Source organism: Parasteatoda tepidariorum, chromosome 3 (genome assembly GCF_043381705.1).
Source record: "Parasteatoda tepidariorum isolate YZ-2023 chromosome 3, CAS_Ptep_4.0, whole genome shotgun sequence".
Taxonomy (NCBI): Eukaryota; Metazoa; Arthropoda; class Arachnida; order Araneae; family Theridiidae; genus Parasteatoda; species Parasteatoda tepidariorum.
This window is the reverse complement of record NC_092206.1, coordinates 71,337,665-71,355,004: the sequence shown is the minus strand read 5'-3', so window position 1 is coordinate 71,355,004 and position 17,340 is coordinate 71,337,665. Positions and strand designations below refer to the sequence as shown.

General features: G+C 27.6%; 1 protein-coding gene across 1 annotated transcript in view; it reads right to left on the bottom strand.

Annotated features, from left to right (window-relative positions):
• Positions 1 to 5,955: 5,955 nt before the first annotated feature.
• LOC107437672 (cilia- and flagella-associated protein 299-like) overlaps positions 5,956 to 17,340 on the bottom strand; it is an 18,705-nt gene continuing 7,320 nt past the window's right edge. Inside the window, exons 3-7 of the mRNA XM_016049751.3 lie at positions 14,169 to 14,305; positions 13,313 to 13,403; positions 8,483 to 8,625; positions 7,095 to 7,227; positions 5,956 to 6,220 (exon numbers count right to left, since the gene is read on the bottom strand). Coding sequence (XP_015905237.3) covers positions 6,122 to 6,220; positions 7,095 to 7,227; positions 8,483 to 8,625; positions 13,313 to 13,403; positions 14,169 to 14,305 — 603 coding nt within the window. The 3' untranslated portion in view covers positions 5,956 to 6,121. The remainder of the gene's footprint in view (positions 6,221 to 7,094; positions 7,228 to 8,482; positions 8,626 to 13,312; positions 13,404 to 14,168; positions 14,306 to 17,340) is intronic.

Below are 17,340 nucleotides of genomic sequence, written 5' to 3'. Positions count from 1 at the left end.
CTTTATAAATTTTACTTATGTAACCTGCGTATGTTATGTATGACTTACTTTTGTTCCAAACATTTATTGTTACTCTGTACATCTCATGCATTAAAATGCTATTATTTTATTTTGTCTTTGAAAATGCTCATTTTCTTTCAAAACGTACTATTGTTAAAAAAAATACATTGTTCTACATATATTAACTCTAGAAAGACGGAAAATTAGTATATACCTATATTACCCAAAAGCAGTTGAAGTGACTGGATAGTGAATGCGCAAATAAATTTGTTTAAAATTAATTTTTAGCATTTTTATATTATTTACCGTTATATAACAAGTTATTAGTAAATATTAACAATAAAAAAATATATATGTTGTACAAAAAGACACAAAATTCTAAGAAATTGCGTCATTATACACATTATTGTTTTTCTAATTGAAATTAAAAGCAGTCAAAATGACTTCCTTAGGCAATCTAGTGTTAATTGCAAAAAAAACAACAAAAATATTGCCATACTTTTGACCAGAAATGGCGGGAGAAAATCCCTTGCATTTCGAACCTAAGTGAGAGGAGATGAGAAGATGGGGAAGAACTGGACGATTCCTCGAAGCTGCGAAAATAGCTTTGACCATTTCTCTTGTCTCGATATAAAATATGTTCTTCCAGATGCGGCCATTGCCGATTTCAATTTTTTTTTTCCTCTTCAAGATTTTTTTTCTGAGTACTTTAACTGGTCGTAGAGATTTTAAATGAAATTGGCGCTACGGTGTCATAAATTTTTGGCGATGTTTTAATTAAACTAGAACGGTCCACACCCTCTCCTATTAATTGTCTCAAAAGCCATAAAACTCGAAGAAGACATAAGTCACAGCATGAAAACTTTCATTACCTCATTTCATTTTTACAAGGAAATGAAATTACCAAGAGAAAAAATGTTTAAGAATAAAATAAATAAATGACGTTTCCTCGAAATTTTTTCTAAGTCGTAAACAGCAATTAAAATTTACTAAAAACTATTGCGTATATGATACTAATTTATTGATAGTTAATCATAGCTTCGAAATAAGAAGAGTACAATGTATTGTTGTGACACGTATTTATTTAGGGGAAAATAAAGCTGTTTATTTAAAAAGAGGGAAAAAAAACTCTACAAAACATTTAAAAGAGTTTTAAAATACACGCCACTACAACATATATTTAACACTTAAATAAATTTAATTTTTTTAGATGCTTATTTTTTAATTTAGATTTTACAAATACTTTGTAAATAACATTTACTTTACATCTAAACAATCTTGATTTTTTTTATATTAATGTGTTTTTAATTTAAGACAAATATTTCTTTCATTTTCATTTAAATATTTCTTACACTAATGCTTCATTATTTTTAAATAAATATTTTACATTCTATACATCAGTTCCTTTCAAATCCAGAAAGTAAATGTCCCTTTTTTACAGTTGAAAATTTGATTTGCTTTAAATCCCTTTTTTGCTTGCCTTAAATCCCTTTTTTGTTTGCTTTAAATCCCTTCTTAGGCTTAAAGGAAATTTTACTTATTTTACCTCTAAAATGTATTTGCTACACATTTTTTTACATACATTATTTCCTTTTCACAAATATGATACAAAAACTTAGCAGTTTATTTCAAAACTTACCGTGAAAAAATCAAAAAGTTTTTTTTGAAAATAACGTAAAAAATTAAATCCAATTAATTATTATTTCACAAATACGAGGATATTTTTTAATTTAGACTCAAATATTCTCAGTAAAATACGCAATTTGCAAATAGAAGGATTATTCTTACCATTTATCTAATATTAATCATAAACTATTTCACAATATACTACACTTAATGATAAAGAGGTTATTACAGTACAAAAAGTTAAAATAAAAAGAATTACTTTAATAACTTTATTCGATGATCGGCTTTCACGTACTAAGAAACAATTTTAATAGTTCAAGAGTGAACCTTAAATATGTAAGTACTAGCCGCCTTTGTTAACCAGCTTGGTCACCTTTCGAAATTATCTTGTACAAAGTACCAACTTTAATTGAAGCCAAGCCAAATGCAAAGCCCTACTATATTTAGATATTCTACTTCTTCAACTCAATTTCTAATCTTAACACCTCAATTAGTTTTAAACAATACATTGACCAAATTTTTCACCTTCTAGCTAATGCCCTTGATTTTGTCTGCTAAGGGATTAGTGCGTTCTCCTATTCCGATGAGATGGACCGGGTTCGAATCCCATTGATGGCTGGTCTATGCGAATTCCGCATCCGACTTGCACCGACCACAGTATTAACGTGAAATGTCCTCACTGGTAGACGGATCGCGGGTTTGAGTCCCCTTCACGTCAGGCTAACCGTGGGAGGGTCTCGTGGTTTTCCTCTCCATGTAACGCAAATAGGCGTTAGTTCCATCAAAAAGTCCTCCACGAAGGCAAAATTTCTTCCAATACTTCATCCAGGAGTTCCCTTGTCCCTTGGATTGGGTTCAAAATCACAAGGCAACGGATTTGAACAATAGTAGTCGTAAACCCAAATTTGGGTCGGCTGTTTAACGACGGTTATAAAATAAAATAGTTTAAAATCTGAAAAGCAGCCATTAAAGATTGAGTCCTAATATTGTCTACACTAATTATTGGGGGAAAAATATGGTCGAAACTACCAGAATATGATAATATTTGCTGTGTTACTACGTCCATGGAATGACCAGAAATACTCGGTACTTTATATAAAAGCACTTTTGCAATGATTTTAGTAAAATTAAGAATATAATATGGTTTTATAATATGTGATAAAATTTGATAATTTTAACATGATGCCTTAGCCTTTGAACATGGATGAAAACCATTTATTCGGTTAAATTTACTTTTCAGTTTTGTATTTTTATTAAATGTGTGATAATAAGAATTACAATTTTAAAAAATCCGAATTTCCGGAAAACTTTTACCATATGAAGGGAATAGTTAGAAATGAAAGGTTTAAGTAAAGTGTATTATAGTTTTATTATCAGATTTGCAGTTCTTTTCCTTTTTTTTAAACTAGAAATTTCATTGCGATACGATACGGTAATTTTATCAGAATATTTTCTCCATGACTAATTAGCATAATTGAGGTCACTCCCTCGAGCGGTTATGAGTGAGTTCAAGTACATGAAGATCCGATTATTAGATCAAAAGTTATTTTGGGAGATTTTTTCTTCTTTTTTTTTTGCCCACTGCACATAATTAAACTACCTCTTTATACAAATTAGCTTTTCAACCATATTGAGTGACACTAACGACACGAAACATATTGAATGACGAGTGACACCAACTATATTGAGTGACCAACCATATTGAGTGATACTAAAATATCTATGAAATATAACTATACATCGTATAAAATAGTAGTAAAAAATCGTGAAAAGTAATGTTATAAAATATTTAATTACTTTTTCACTTTAATTTAAAATTTTCATAAATTAACTTTCTTATACAATTAAAACAATTTGAAATAACCTATTACTTTAAATATATATCGCAAAGTGTATTTCTTATACGTATAACCATCCCCTGGTCTAACGAAACATTTCATGACCTTAATTAGGCATAACTTTTTTTATGATTAATACGAATTCTTCGCTTCCAAGGTGCCCTTTTAATTTTTTCGTTTCTGATTTTTGGTTATTTTTCGTTAATCTTAGGTTTACTTAGCACATTTTCATAGTTACCGTGAATGTATATTATCTTTCTCGCTTCCTTTCTTAAAAGGAAAAAATTTATAGTTTATCGCCACATCCTGTTTTTGTGCCACTGAATGGTACATTAAACCAATCTAATCCTTCAGCTTGAACGATCTTATTATGAAAATAATACTTTGTATTCCTAAAGAGAATCGCAACTGAGTGCTTTTGCTCCAGAACGAAAATCACAGATACCCACATATGTGATCTATGACGTCAGCGCCAGATGATAATTTATAGATGGTGTTTTCTACACTAGGGAGCGCTGCCAGCTCGGGACTGCCTAAATTTCCGGGTTACTGTTTCAGTTGTATTTTAAAGCCATTTGGCATCATTTTGTTTTGAGATTCTTGCAAACAAGGCATTTGATTACTTATTACTTATGTTTACAATGCTAACAATACTGTTTACAGTACTAAAAGTGACGTACACTAACGTAAGATGGTGCACAGCTTGCAACACGGACAAACAGTAATAAACAAATGGAAAGAGGCCAAATCAAGACTGCCAAAAAAGCGAGTTATTCAAAATCTAGCAACCATGTCACCTTTTTTAATAATAAATAACAAAATAACTAAAACAAATTTTCACTCCAAACTCCCCAGAATTACATAATAACATTAATATCTTATGAAATACGGCAGATTTGAGCTCAGAAATTATTTAGTTTATTTCTTTTATTGAAAACAAAATTATCCGTTTGAAAACATCGCCTATCAGAATAACATGTAGTAAGCAGCTGCAAACTTTTTAACCGGAACTAGAGTAGGTCCCGAACTCGAGATTGTTATTGTTTACATTTCTATTGAAAACACCATCCATAAGCAGAATGACCTGTTAAAGTTGAACAATAATATATACAAGTAAGAACGTTAATTAACGTGAAGTTAATTAAGAACAGCGCCGTATCGAACATTTATTGAATTAGAATACCATCTCGTCTACCTCTTTTTTACTTAACTTAGATTTATTATTTGTTTATGTAACTTTTTTAAGCGTGGTATATTTCTGCTTTGTATACTTGGCAACTTCGATACATAATTTGTTTATTTATGCTCTTCATAGCTTTGCTCCTGTCTTTGTGTTAAGTGAGAAATATATAGTGAAAGAATTAAAATCTTTGTGATAAAATATAGAATATGTCGTTTAAAGGAATTGATACTTGACGGTTTTGACCTATTCGAATGGGAAGAACAGTTACTAACGTAAGCAAATGCCACGTTTCAACAACCAATGAGGATCGAGATAACCACACTTACAGGTATGCCATAGATTAAAATTATAAAATTTATTTTGTCTTTTTGTTGACCCTCTGCACATATAGTTTTTTTTTTTTAAATCTTAAATATTTGTATGCTCTAAATGCAAACCATTTATCCTTACAAATAAGAAATATTACTTCATACATGAAATCAATATCAATACTATTGTAATTAACAGATTATAAACATTTACACTTACAAAAATATAAAATTTTTTAGTCTAGTTCAAGGGCTATTATCTCCAAATAGGAAAATATGTAAACATATACTAGGATTTTAATTGTATATATTGTCCCCAAAACCATTAAAGCATAAGTTTTGATATAGTTCAAAGTCTATTGTCCCCATAAGTGAAAATACTTAAAGTTTTAAGATAGTATTTTGTAAAAGGTTTATAATATCACCTGCGTCGCAGGGGCCCAATTTTTGATGGGGACGAAATTAAATTGTACAGTCACAATAGTTTTCAAAATTTCACACATAAGAGAGAGAAATACTTAAATAGGCTAAATAATTGAAAAAAAGAACAATTATTTTTTATCACTTTCTTGTTTTAAACTTCAAGAAATTTTATTTAATGATAATTCGAGAAAATTTCTTTTATTTGTCGCTAATATTGAGAAGGATTCTTATAAATTTTTTATTATTGGAAGATTTTTTATTTGTATTTTATTTTATTTATCTATTTATTATTATTTTTTATATTTTATTTTGCTGTGCAAGGATTTGTTACCCCAAAAGTGCCTTGCTCATTGTTTTGTGTTGGTTTTAAAATTTAATATTAAAATTGATGTCAAAAACTCACTTTCGACTGAATGGCTTTTTCTACCAGGCTTGTTTTTTTTTTCTTCCTTAGAATATTATTATGCCTTGAAATAACCCACGATTGGATTTCAAGTTGTTGAACAGCAATAACCTGAAGTTGTGCGATTTGGAAAATTATTCAAGCATATTTTTATCATAAAAAATGTGCACACTCTAATAATAATCATAATATTTCTTATAAATATTTCAATTCATCTACGAAGTGTTAGAAACACTCAATTTTTGCTGAAACATTCATCTATTATTTTGTTTCTCTAGCAGTTTCATTCCATACTTTTCTCATAGATGGCAGCACCAGCTTTCTTCTTTATATTAAAAAATTAACATATAGGAATATCTACAACATGATCAAAAATGACAGCTTGCAGATATTTAGTGCCGGTGATATCCAACCTATAAGTATTTTCATCGCGTTTATCCTAGAAAAAAATGCACCAAATAAATAAATATAAATCTAATAATGTAAATAACAATCAATTTTATAGAAAACAAAATAGTTAAGTCAGAATTTTTCAGTTTGTTTAAAGATAGCAGTAGGTATTTAATATTACGAATCATGAAACGGAAAATAGTCTTGTTTTTAACTGTTTTTAATTAAAAAATGGTAACTAAACGCCTTACATTTGTGAGCTTGTCCTTAAGTGAGTTCGGTTCAATAGTGCACTTCCAATTCAATCTTATTCTCTTTCAAGATAACCTTAATCTCTCCACAATAAGAAAGATAATGCGCTAAAAAGCATTTATGCTTGTTAGTTAATAAAAAAATGGCTCAAACTAAAAGGGGAAAATAAAATAGTAAACAACTGGCATAAATCTGGGAGCAATACCCTTAAGTACTCTAACTTCACATAAAAGTAATAATCTTTCTGTTTCATAATAAAATTTTACCGTGCACTATAATGTACATAATAATATCAAGTATAATTATAAAATATCAAGTATTCTTTGTTTAAATTACATTTCTTTGAACCAAATATATGTTATTTCAACTAAAGTGTAACTATATACTTTCTAATTTTATATCAATCATGTCAATTAAGCTAATCCAATATAAGCAATAAACTTTATAAAAGTAATAAATTTTGGTTCATAATTAAAATTTACCTTTCACTTTCACATAAAATATGAAGCACATTGCAAATGTTCAAATTACAGTTTTAAAAACCAAATATATGTTATTTCAACTAAAGTATAATTATATACTTCCTTATTTTATATCAATCAATCATGTCGAAAGAGATTATCCAATATAATTCTTAAATATAATAATAATCATAAATGAATCATACTTACTTTAGGTTCCACATCAATGCCAAAACCATCGCTTTTACAAATGAATTTAAGTTTGTAGGTACTAACATCAATAATAACATCGAAGCATGAACTAGATTTGTGAAAAGATACCTCTTTGGACCAATTATAAAAACTGCAAAAAAGTAATACTTAGTTATTTGATTTATGCACATTATTTATTTTTAAAAAAATTTCATTATGTTTTACTTTTTAAGCTAAAGTTGTATTAAGTAATCAGAGATCCATCATTAAGAGAACGAGATTTTTAAGAACAAATTATTTATTTCATGCAAGTGTAACTAACAAATTATAAAATCAGTCGCTTAAAGAAGCCAATTTCTAATTATAATTTATTTATTTCATGCATATGCAGCGAAGAAATCATGAAATCAGCCGTTAAGGTATCCAACTGGCTAAAAATCGCCAATTTCGGCAAAATTTCAATTTTTTTTTCCGTTCATAATAGAATTTTTGTTTATTAGCTTTTAAAATCTCTTTAGATTTTTAGTCTCTGATTTTTAGAATCGAGGTTATAGTTGCTTTTTCGCATGCTGACAGATGAAACAGAATAGCAATTACTTAATTTAAATGCATTTTCAGAAAAATGGTGATTTTGAGAAAAACTTTTCATGCCAACAGACGTTGAAAAAATTTGCTATGATGGAATTCTTCGAAACTTTGTATATAGATTTTGTATACTGTCAAGTGTTACTGTTAAGCTATGTTAAGTGTGAATTTATTTTTATCCCTGCTTTAATTAAGAACGTTAAAAAGTTTTCTTTGAAAAAATCTGTTTTGAACAATATATTTAGTTCTATTTCATTGTTATTTGAAACTTTTGAAAGATTTTTCTTCAAAACACAGGTAACCACATAATTGATCTAGAAAATAAAACTGTTAACTTGACATGAAAAATCTGTAATTTTTATGCTCAAATTTGCCCTTATTTTGACATTTTTATTAATGTATTTTATACATTTTTAAAGTTTACTTCAGATTTATAATTTTAGGACCCCTGTTTACCCAAAATGGAGTAAAAATTTTAATCAAGTTTGTTTTAAAACAAACTTTAAAAATTTATAAAATACATTAATAAAAATGTCAAAATAAGTGCAAATTTGAGTCACGTTAACAGTTTTCTTTCCTAGATCAATTATGTGGTAACCTGTGTTTTGAGGAAAAATCTTTAAAAAGTTTGTCGAAACCAGTGGGATGCCTTAATAGGACCAATTTCTAAAAAACGAAAAAATATATAAATTAAAAAAAAATTTAAAAAAAACTTAGCATAAGAGATTAGACATTTTAAAAACCTACTTTTTCCATTTATTTAACGCAAATAAATAAATAAAAATAGTAAGAATAAATAAATAAATAAAATATGAAATTACCTGAGATCGGTGACTAAAGGGACTAATTTCTTTTCTTCTCTAAAGTAAGGTTCCCAATCTTCGGATTTTAAACGGTGACTATAGTCGATATAGGCTGAAACTTCTTCATTTCTATCGTTAACATCCCGCAGGAATATGATAGTCTATTTAAGAAACAATAACATGAAACAGATAAATTAATTTAACATGATAATTTTTATATTAAATTTTTTGGTTACAAATTTAATTTCTAAATCCGATATATTTTATTTGCTTCATTTCTAAAATTTATTGTTTTTCATTCAGTAGAAGAACAACTACAGTGTATATAAAAAAAAGTTTCTTTATAACGAAGAATCATTATAAATCAATGAATTTTTAATAATTATTTTTTTAAAATAAAAAATTATGATAAAAAATATATTTCATACTAAGAATTTTTAAAAAATGAGATTGAACAGACCCATGAAATTTTACATAATCTTTTGAATAAAACTTTTCCTTCATTTCATAAAAATAATAAATAAATAAATAAAAAAGATAATGATAATAATCCAAAATGATGTAATTCTATTTAGGCCTGATTAATATCAAAATATAATCTTTTTATTGTATTGAAAATTAAATCAATAGAGTATGAGTAAAGAAGAATTTGTGTAAGAAAAGCGAAAATCTTTTCAATCAATTATTGGAAAGAAAAGGAGAAAAGATAACGAAAGTTAAGTTTTATTTTATATGTTTTACTTGCAACATAAGAAATCCGGTATTGGGTATTGTATACAATTACTAGACATAATCTACAATATAATGCTAAAAATCAATCTGGAAAGTATGATATAATTAGGCATCTCATAAATGGTCAAGCACTGACAAATGACAAACCGGTGAAGTATTAAATTGATTTTTTCATCATTGATTGTTTCAAGGCTTTATTTATTAATTAGTATTAGTTGAAAGAAATTTATTGTTGCCACCAGTGGGCATTTTATTTCTCCTTCTTTAATAAGTTCGATATTCTCTATAATGTTGTTTTTCTTTATCGAATATTATAAAGGCATATAATTATATATGACGGTATCTAACGCGGTATTAAGTAAATAAGAACGTCAAATTAAAAATGGTTCTTCATTAAAAAAAAATGAGAAAAAAAAACTGACTTATTAAAAGAGGAGAAATATGTTTTTTTGGTCCTCAAATCAATAATATTTTTCTTGAAAATTATATAATATTATATTTATATTTTTATGCATAGGGAGAGAAAATAATTTTTTTCTTCCTGGTTTACATGCGCCAAAACATACAATCATGTTATCATGCATTGAATACAATGCCATGTTTAGGTACATAAAAATTCTTATATTTTTTTACTTTAAACACCAGGCATTGTATACAATGTAGACATTTCCAACTTCCCCGGTAATTCAATACCAGTACATATAAATTTTAAATATTTTAATCTGGATTAAAAGTAATAGCTTATAAATGTATAATTAGTAAGAGTAATAGACGAAACTCATTTTTGATTTATTAAAGCAGTCTAAGTTAATTCTACTTCGCTTACTCTCTTACAAATAATAATAATAATAATAATCTATGTAATCATTGATAAAAGTAAAAAATAATAATTATACATAAATAATAAATTTGTTGTTTTCAAGCCGATTATCAGTTTAATTAGTGTTTTATATGATAGAAAACTTTATACGCTTCAGAAATATACAAAATTGAAATGACAGTCACCGTGTGGAATGTCATTTCAATTTCGCATATTTTTGAAGCATATGAAGTTTTCCTTCAGGTATTATCCTACCACTTCAGTTTCTTAGGATTATTTAAGTGTAATTAATGCTTTATGATTTATTAAAATAAATAATTTTATTACATTTCATGCTTGAGTGTCAGCTGATTGTTCCTTCTTTTTCCACCCCGTGGTTTATGCTTATCGGAGAAGAAGGAGACTTAAAATTTTTCTCTCTTTAAAGAATTTCCTTGCTTATGTAACAGTTAAACAAGAAAAGATGCAGATGGCAGCACTATACATTTTCATTTTTTGAAATTTTTTCAAAAGCTTGGACATCAATATATAAATCGCCTATTTCCATTTTATTTACTTCTACTTTTAGAATATATCAGGAGCATAGAGAATTTTAAATCTAAGAAGTAACGACAAAGCACTCTTTTACAAATAAATAAAGAAAATTAAATTAATAAAATAATAATGAAGAAAAAACTGAAAAAGAAATAGAAAAAAAAATTAGTTTCTACTTGTTTCATGAGACAACAGCTTATTCAAAATTATCCTGTATAGCAAGGATTTCAGCACAATTGTTTAATTTAATAAAACGCCTTAATAGGTTTCTAATCATAGGAGCTATAAAATTAGGTATATATTGAAAAATATATAAAAAGAGAGAGAAATGGTAATTAAACTACAATAACTATAAACATAATAACACTTAGTCTGTAAGAATTATGTTATCTGAAACATTGCTGAAAATAAATATGTATATATACACGTATTATGTATATATACACGTTATTATAATCATATTAAAAAATTCTTGTGCTTACTATAGAAGTTATAAGAATTATAACAACTTTGCCTTATACTAGTTTTGTTTGGCAAAACTAATTTATAAAATAAAGTATAATTATAAAATATCCATAGTTATTAAATAAAACTAATTGAAATGTCAAAATAATGATAATATTGCTGTTATTAAAAAGAATAAAAGAAATAATGATTAAAAATGCATTTCATATAAAATTTCGCTCAGTTTGTTCAAATAATCTTTGATCTAGGAAATCAGTTAAATTTTTTTATCAGTTGGAGAGAACAAAATCAATTAACTCCTCAAATTCGATTTGTTCTCACACTGCATTTATAGGCATTTAATCCATTTTCACCTATTTTAATAAATATGTTCGCAAATTATGTGTTCCTAAGGTCCACACATACTAGTTTAGTCTTATAAAATACATGTCGTGTTAATAATTCGTGCCATTTTATATGCACGGTATAAACGCATATGTACTTACAAAATATTTTTTCTCCTTTACACTATGGAGAAAGCTTCCAGAAAAGCAAACAAATCAATGTCAAATAAAAGTACAGTCGAACTCGTTTATAACGAGCTCGGATTTAACGAGAACTCGGATTTACGGAGGGAAACGAGAATATTTGTTTGGATCAATGCTAAGTCTATGGAACAGAAGTCGCTTTTAACGAGCAAGATCCGGTTTTAGCGAGCAATATTTTTCTGTCTTGCAATCTTTTTTTTAAATGATAAGAAATGCGCACGAAATAGAATTAAAAAAAACGCGAACTGAAACTTCAAAGTAAGCTAACAAACTACTATTTTAAATATGTAGATTAATGAAAAAAATAAATTTTTTGGTAAGAATCTTTTCCTTTATTTTTCATTCCGTTTATTGCTTCTTTCCTTTAAGACTGTAGCGCAACTACAAATTTTTTGCTGGTTGGAGGGGGAAGATAGTTGTCATTAAATTAAGAAAAGTATTTAATTAAATTAATTAAAGTAAGTAAGTAACAATTAAATTTTATGTAAACTCAATAATTTGACCTCCAACCCCCCCCCTCCCCTCTTCTGGTTGCACGCCTGCCTTAAGGACCCGTTTATTACGAGCACTCGGATTTAACGAGTACATGTTACGGTCCCTTTGTGCTCGTTATAAACGAGTTCGACTGTAATTAAATAGTTTAAATGCCAGTCAAATTTTTAAAATTTAAAAATGTTTAATATTTATGCATTTCTAACACGCCTCTTTGAAAAGAAATAAAATGCATAAGGATTTGTTTGCAAGGATGTTATTTTGTATGCAGTGTGAATTTTATCATGTATTAAGTATTAAGATGGTATACTTGAAATTTACGTTTGTATTAAAATTACAGTTTATTGTTATTTCAATTGCAAGTATAAATGTAATAATATTGTTATTTATTTATTTAAATTTTTTCCATAGTTATATTTACCAAACTTACTAACTTAATTTGGCTTTTATGAGCAATTTGGCTTTTTGAGCTTTAATAGGTTTACTCTGAGACGAAATAAAAAGATATTGCATTTGCTTGTTTTTTTCTAAATGTGCAGGGAAAATGTTTATTTTTAAAAATTTGATTACGTAATACATAAACACATTTGTTTGTTTCTTTAGAATTCCCATCCAACATCAAAATATTTTCAGAATAATTCGAATAATTTTTTGAAACAAGATAAAATCTTTATTTATTTTTTGTTGCCATATTTTTTGACGCTTAAATGCATGAATTTTTATTTTTAATATACAATGTGAGAAATAAATAGTGGGACAGTTAATAGAAAAATATAAAGAAGAAGAAAAAAAAACGAAGGATTTTTTTTTAATTTTCAAAAACAAATGAACAAATCTTAGGGTTTTTTAATTTTCAAAAGAAAAAAAAAATCTATTGATATATTTCTACATTTTCATGAACAATTACTGCTAGAGTTCTGCAAATCTGCTGCATACAATAATATAATAATACAAATAATTTTATATAGATAATCATTTTCAAGCACAGTTACTTTTATACATGCCAAAGATTCTAGTTGCGTTCAAAAACAAAATGAAAAAACACTATACTAAGGTTACTACATTAAGACGTAAGGTTTCAAATATACGAGATGTAACTCTACATCACTATACATTTAAGGATTAGAATTAAGGATCAAGGATTAAGGGTAAAATAAATTACAATTTTTGCATTTTAACAAATTAATTTTGAAGCTACATTTCACTGGAAAACGTTTTTAATACTTTTTGTACTTGATACTTTATTCATTTATTTATTTAAATGCTAAATATACTTACAGCCACACAACCTGTTAAATTGTCTTTCTCTCTCTTGGCTAAAGCTTGCATCAACGTATCCGAATACGTTTTGCCTAAACTGCAGATCTTCCTGTCAACGTAGAATTAAAATAATTTACAAAACTGCTCATCCTTTTGTGTCTACTTTACTTTACTTTACCTTAAAACAGATCACGTTCACTCTCAAAAAAAAAACTCACTTTTGACGATTCAGTAATTCTTGAGGTACATTTCGTTAATTTTGGGAAACATTTGCGAATGCGTACTCTCGAAATGCGCACTCTCAAATATGTGACGAAAATATTTCCTGAATTTTAAACGTGATCGCAGTGTCAGATAGTTAACTAGAATAAGACTAGATAATCGAAAATAAAGGGAATTGCATGGTGGTCAAGGTGTTGTCCTTGTGCCGAGAAGGTCTAAGGTTCAAATCTCGCTTCAGGCAGGAGTGTAATTTATCTCTCTGTTTTAACAGTCCTTTTTTGTGCTGTTTGGTATACATTGATCAACCTATATGGTAACCCAATATAGTGATTATTAGAAAAGTCAGATACATTGGCCGCTGTAACTATTTTTTAAATTTTTTTTTTTTTTTTTTAAATGAACGATAAAATATTTCCTTAATCTTGACGATATTCGTTTCTTCGAAGATTTGAAAATAGCTATTTCGTCACTTAGACGAAATTTTTGCTCGGAGCATGTATCAGGAAACGGTTTTGTCAAAAACAAATAAAATTTCGTGAATTTGAGTATTAATTTTTTACAGTGTTTTTGTAATTTTTAAGAAATATCCTGCTTTAAACTCATAGACAAATTGTTTTGTTGATTATTATTATTAAGAAATTTCTCTACTCACAGCTCTTTTACTTTATTTCGCTTCAATTTTGCAGCTCTCTCCTCTTTAGTTTTTTCGAATAACTCTTTCGAAATAACTCTTCTACTTGAATGATAGCCCGGTATCAACTTTAACAACTCACGGCACATTTCTTTATCCTATGGAAAAAATAAACGAACTATAATTAATTTCAAATTGAAAAGATGGGCTTTGAGTAATATAGTAATAAGCAGCATTTTTTCCATAGGGGAAATTTTTACATCAAACTGCTTCTTAATATCGTTTCCAGGCAGGTGCTTGACATGTTTCTAGAATTTTCAGATTTTATACAAAAATGAGTATTAGTACAAAATAACTAAATATTTTTAATTTAACAGCATTATACATATTTCAGCTGTACTATCTGCTGTTGCTGTATAATAATAAATATCGATCAAAAAAGTGATGGCAAAAGAAATTGCGAATGACTTCAACATTATTGGGAGATTTAAACGTATGTACCATACTGGTTTTCAAAATTTTACTACAACAAAAGCATTATAGTTGAAAAAAAAATCTTGCTGCAAAATCATGTGACAGGGCAAGAATTTTTCTTCTCCAAATTCCTGATTTTAGTTCAAAACTTTATCAACAGATGGTGATGCAGATAGTTAATGTCAAACTGAAATAAATATACTTGAAATTTTCAAAATTGTGTAAACAATGAAAACCACCTAATTAAATATTTAAAAAATCTACTATCAACAATTAACTAATAAACATTCCGTAACCTAGCTAAGGATTGGTGACACACGAACAAAGGCATGCCAACTAGTGGGTCATGTATTTTTCAAAAAAGATTAAAATATCATAGATCTTTTAGTTGTAAGAAAAATTTTGTTAAAATAGTGATAAAATTTGATAAAATTAATTATTTAATTTGCTTCCTCCTCTTTTCTTATCCAAACATTATTGAAAACAGAAAAAAAAGCCAGGTAGTCTACAATTTATTTTTTAGAAAAAAATAAATACATTTTCTAGTTATATTTTATAACTATTACGGAATAATTGGGTACTTGCACTTCAAGATGAAGAGGATCACGGGTACCCACATGCGTGATACATGACTTCAGAACCAGCCGATCGTTTATAAGCAAAATGGCGTATTGCAGCCGAGCTAAGTTTCTTCACATATGATAGAAAGTTAATTAACGCAAAGTTAATTAAATACGGATATCGGATTTGTTGAAATATAATTCTTTCTTGTCTACATCTTTTACTTAACTTAGATTTGTTTGTTTTTTAATTATTTTATATTAAAACCGTAATATATTTTTGTTTTATGTTCCAGGCAACTGCGATGCATAATTAGTTTGTTCACGTTCTGCATGGCTTTTTGTCTGTCTTTGTGTTAAGTTAGAAATATATAGTAAAAGAATTGAAATCTTCGTGAAAGAATCTTTGAGAACGAATGTAGAATGTATCACTTAAAATAATTGTTACTTGACGGGCTTCGCTTTCTCGAAATAGAAAGAACAGTTACTAGTGTAAACAAATGCTTTGTTTCAACAACCAATCAGGATCGAGATACCCACACTAAGTCATTAGCAGGTATCCCATTAAATAAATAGTAGAAATTATTAGAAATGTAATTTTTCTGTTTTATTACTATTAAATCTGTAATTTAATAGACAGTAAAAATTTGAAATATAATTTAACTCTTCCACTTTATCAACATAAAGCAAACAATTATTACGTAAAGAAAAATAAATTTTCTAATGTTTCTTTCTTATCAAATTATACAAAAATTACTAATTTTTTAAATTTTTTTATTTCACCACCATTAAATCTGTAAATACAAAGGCAGTAAAAAATTGATCGGACGTTTAATTTTTTTATTATATCAACATGAAGTCAACTATTAATTAAACAGAAAAAATAAATAAATTTTATAATTTTTCGATTTTACCACCATGAAACTTACAGACATGAAATTTAATAGCAAAAAGTCTTGATAGTTCCTCTTGACGTAAAAGTCATTTGAAATTCCACTGAAAAGTTCCTTGTAAAAAGAATTTCAAACTTCTCTGCCTCTCTATAGGTGCCTTGTCTTGCCCTCCGGTCATTTAACCACCTGCACCACTGACAAAACAAGAAGCAACATATTTCTCTTTTTTTTTTCATTCTTTTTCCTTTCTAAATGCTTCTCGTGTGCAAATACATGGAAAACTGTTGACTTCTTAAGACTTGCCACTTCAAAATGGCAACCAAGTATATTTTTTTTCCTACCTTAAAAATCTTAAGTTGTCATTACTTCTCGGTTCTGTGGTTTGTTCTTTTATTCTTTTTGGAACAGGGAGGGGAGGTCACATCTTACCTGGTCTCACATTAAAAATCTCAGGGACGTGGAAAAACGTGACGTATTAAAGATAGGAAAAATGCATTGAGGAACTTTGAAGCGTGGGAAATAAGAAAAAAGATGGCTTAAGTGACTTTAGCAAGTTTTTAGAACATTCTTTTCCAGATAATGACGCTAAACAATCTAAGCTTCTCGTATAGTTAAATTGAACCTTAATTTCATTTCGATATGCGTTGCAATATCAATGTTGTAAAATGTTTACCAAAACAAATTCTTATATGTTTTCAAAAAATAGCTTTGGTATGTGTTATGATATTGATTTGCGATATATATATATATAAGTTAAAGATGAAGATAAAACAAAGAAAAATTATAGACATATGAAAAAGGGGGTTGGAAATAATAAGCAAAAAAATAGCAAACAACAGTTTAAAAAAAAAGATAAAATTTTACTTTAAAAAAAAACGGAAAAAAAAAGATATAATCTTTTCTTCAGCCCACACGATTATATCCGCAAAACAGAGTGCTTTCTGATATTGTATCAATAAAGCCTAAGCAAAATATATTAATACAATAGTGTGAGGAGCACTCAATAATTTTTTTTATAAAATAACTACATAAAAATAGATCATAAAAAGTAAATATAACAGGTAAAAACAGATAATAAAATAAAATAAAAAGAAAAAAGAAAAAACATTAAAAAGGGGGGACTATAAAGCGAGTAGCAAAATCATAACAACTTACATGGACGGTTATTTTTCAAGAATGATTTAAAAATGTTTTCGCAGAAAGATTGCCAGATTACAAAATATGAAAACAAAAGATGAAAACAAAAGCGCAAATTGAGTGTAACAA